Raw genomic sequence first — 2,500 nt, forward strand, 5'->3', positions numbered from 1 at the left:
AATCTAAGGCAGGCTAGATCATTTAAAGATAAATATCTCGTTGGAATAAACGGTATTGTGTGTTTTTTAAGAAGAAATTAGCTGCCAATTTACATATTTCAGTACGATCATCAAATGCTCACACAGTATGAATAATAACTTTGTAAGATGAAAAACATTTACTGTTTAAGAGTGAAAACTTTTGGAAAAGGTCTACTTCAGGATTTTCAGACCATCAATTAACCGCGATGATTTCAGTATAGCAGACCGATGTGTTAACCTTAAAACTACACAGCATATGTTGCTTAAAAGCCTTTATATAAAATAAATGATTTTCATCCTACTTAAAACCCTCAAGATATTTAAATAATCATATAAAAAAAGATTCAAATGTAATTCCCTTCCCGAGGAGCTGTAACCATGAAATTTTATTTGAAAAGTTAATGAGGTTAGACGGACTTACTGACTGTACAAATTACATTCATATCTACAGCCAAAGGAACAGTTTTGAAACTCGTTATTTTCTCAACTTTGGGAAAGGCTGTATAAGATATTTTGGCCGAAAACGTACGAATTGTAGCAGCTAAGGAAATTGGCACCATTTGATTAATATTTTGGGATCAAATAAATATATCTGGAAACCTTATCTGAGGTGTTTGACAACATCCAAATTCTTATTTTTTATTATATAGGATGTTAATTATTCTTTGGAAGTATGTTTTCTAACTGTTCATTCACGTGCCTACTATAAATTGAATTGGATCTAGCACGGTTGAATAATGAATATCTCAATAAGATATGCTGCATTGTAATATGTGTATAGCATATTTTGCAGGACGTTATACTTATTCCCGCATAGCTATATATTGAGAAAGTGCATCAAAAATACACACGTCTAATACACATTCACGTCAATTTCGTACCAGCCTTGATTCGAAATTATTGAAGTCCTCTTTTTTTTTCTTTTTCTTTTTTTTTTTTTTTTTTTTTGGTCAAGTTTGACAATTTTTTGTCATTAATTTAAACTACATTTATTGATTTTACCTTAGCCATTATGTTGATACACGTACTCGTATTAAAAAAGCATAGTTTAATTTAATACCATTTAAGAGAGCTTAATTAAAAAAGTAATTAATAATGTGTTCCCATTCAATTAGCTTAGACTTGACTTACATGAATATTCTTAAATTCCCATTGAAATCTGTGCATAACGTTTAGTTTGAACGCTTATGGACTTGCTTGAAATATCTTTTAAAAGAAAGGTCAACTAGAAACAAGAAGCATTAAGATGAGAATCAGCATACCAGTTGATGCTTAATAGAGGTAGAGTGTGACAACGTCGGTGTTAGGTGCTAACAGAGAGGCGAGGTGAATGCAAGTAAACTTTATGCAACAGATAACAAGCTTATATACAAGCAGTTGAGAGCAAGATTGTCCCAAAAATCAAACAATCTGAAACATGCGATGAAAGCTTAAACAGGTTGTTTTATTGTCAGAGAGAGAGAGAGAGAGAGAGAGAGATAGAGAGAGAGAGAGAGAGAGAGAGAGAGAGAGAGAGAGAGAGAGAAAAGCAATAGCATTAGTGTATCGATGTGTATGAAATACGTGCGGTACAAGAGTATGGGTCCAAGAACTATGGGTCACTGTTATAACATTTGCTGTTATGATCTGCTTATGTATTAGTACTGGTTGTAATCCTGACCATGAATGATTCTGATCCTGAAGGATTTGGTTCCTTTGTTGACTTGCTACTGACTTGTAATTGTTATGGTTTGTGTTACCATCAGATAACTAACACTTACGAATCAGTTTATGTATGGAAATTGTGATGGTTTTACAGAAGCGTGAGTTGTCTTTGTGCTCAAACAACAGAGAGCTAACTAATTGAAGCCATCATTATCCAAAAATCTTTATTTGAAATAGAGGGTTTTAAATAATTGTATGTGTGCACACGTGTACGTGTTCAAACAATCTATGCTTTCTAATTTTACATATTCAAAATTTTTATTTGAAAACGTGGGAATCAAAACTAACTGACCTTCTATGTAGCAAAACAATATTATAACGAGAAACTGTAACTGTATATAACACCAATTAAGTAATAAAACAATTTTACAATATTTCTTATCTGACAATATTATGGTTTCTCTTCCAGGCCACGTTTACGCCCAAAGAATGTGGCGTCTGCAATGAATTTTTTGACTCTGAAAAACATTGCCCAAAATTGCTTCCATGTTTTCACTGCTTGTGTGCATACTGCCTTGATCGCTTAATCAAATCAAACTCAAAAACCTGTCCGTTCTGCAGAGAAGTCTTTGTCGGTAACACTTCTAAGGACTTCAGAACAAATTCATATATAATAGATTTACTTGAATATATAAACAAACTAGAGTCCTTCGAAGAATCAAATCCATCCAAAGAGTCCAGTATTTGCGACGACCAAATGATAAAAGACCTCAAGGCAGACAAGAAGAAAATCACTGAAGAAAGCATTGTAAACTGCCATGAAGCAGTTGATCAA

At 33.0% G+C, this 2,500-nt stretch overlaps 1 protein-coding gene across 1 annotated transcript in view; it reads left to right on the forward strand.

The window, feature by feature from the left end:
• LOC137649974 (uncharacterized) overlaps positions 1–2,500 on the forward strand; it is a 7,208-nt gene that overhangs the window by 299 nt on the left and 4,409 nt on the right. The window contains exon 2 of the mRNA XM_068382964.1: positions 2,135–2,500. This exon is cut by the window's right edge and continues 354 nt beyond it. Coding sequence (XP_068239065.1) covers positions 2,135–2,500 — 366 coding nt within the window. The remainder of the gene's footprint in view (positions 1–2,134) is intronic.

Source organism: Palaemon carinicauda, chromosome 11 (assembly GCF_036898095.1).
Source record: "Palaemon carinicauda isolate YSFRI2023 chromosome 11, ASM3689809v2, whole genome shotgun sequence".
NCBI lineage: Eukaryota > Metazoa > Arthropoda > Malacostraca > Decapoda > Palaemonidae > Palaemon > Palaemon carinicauda.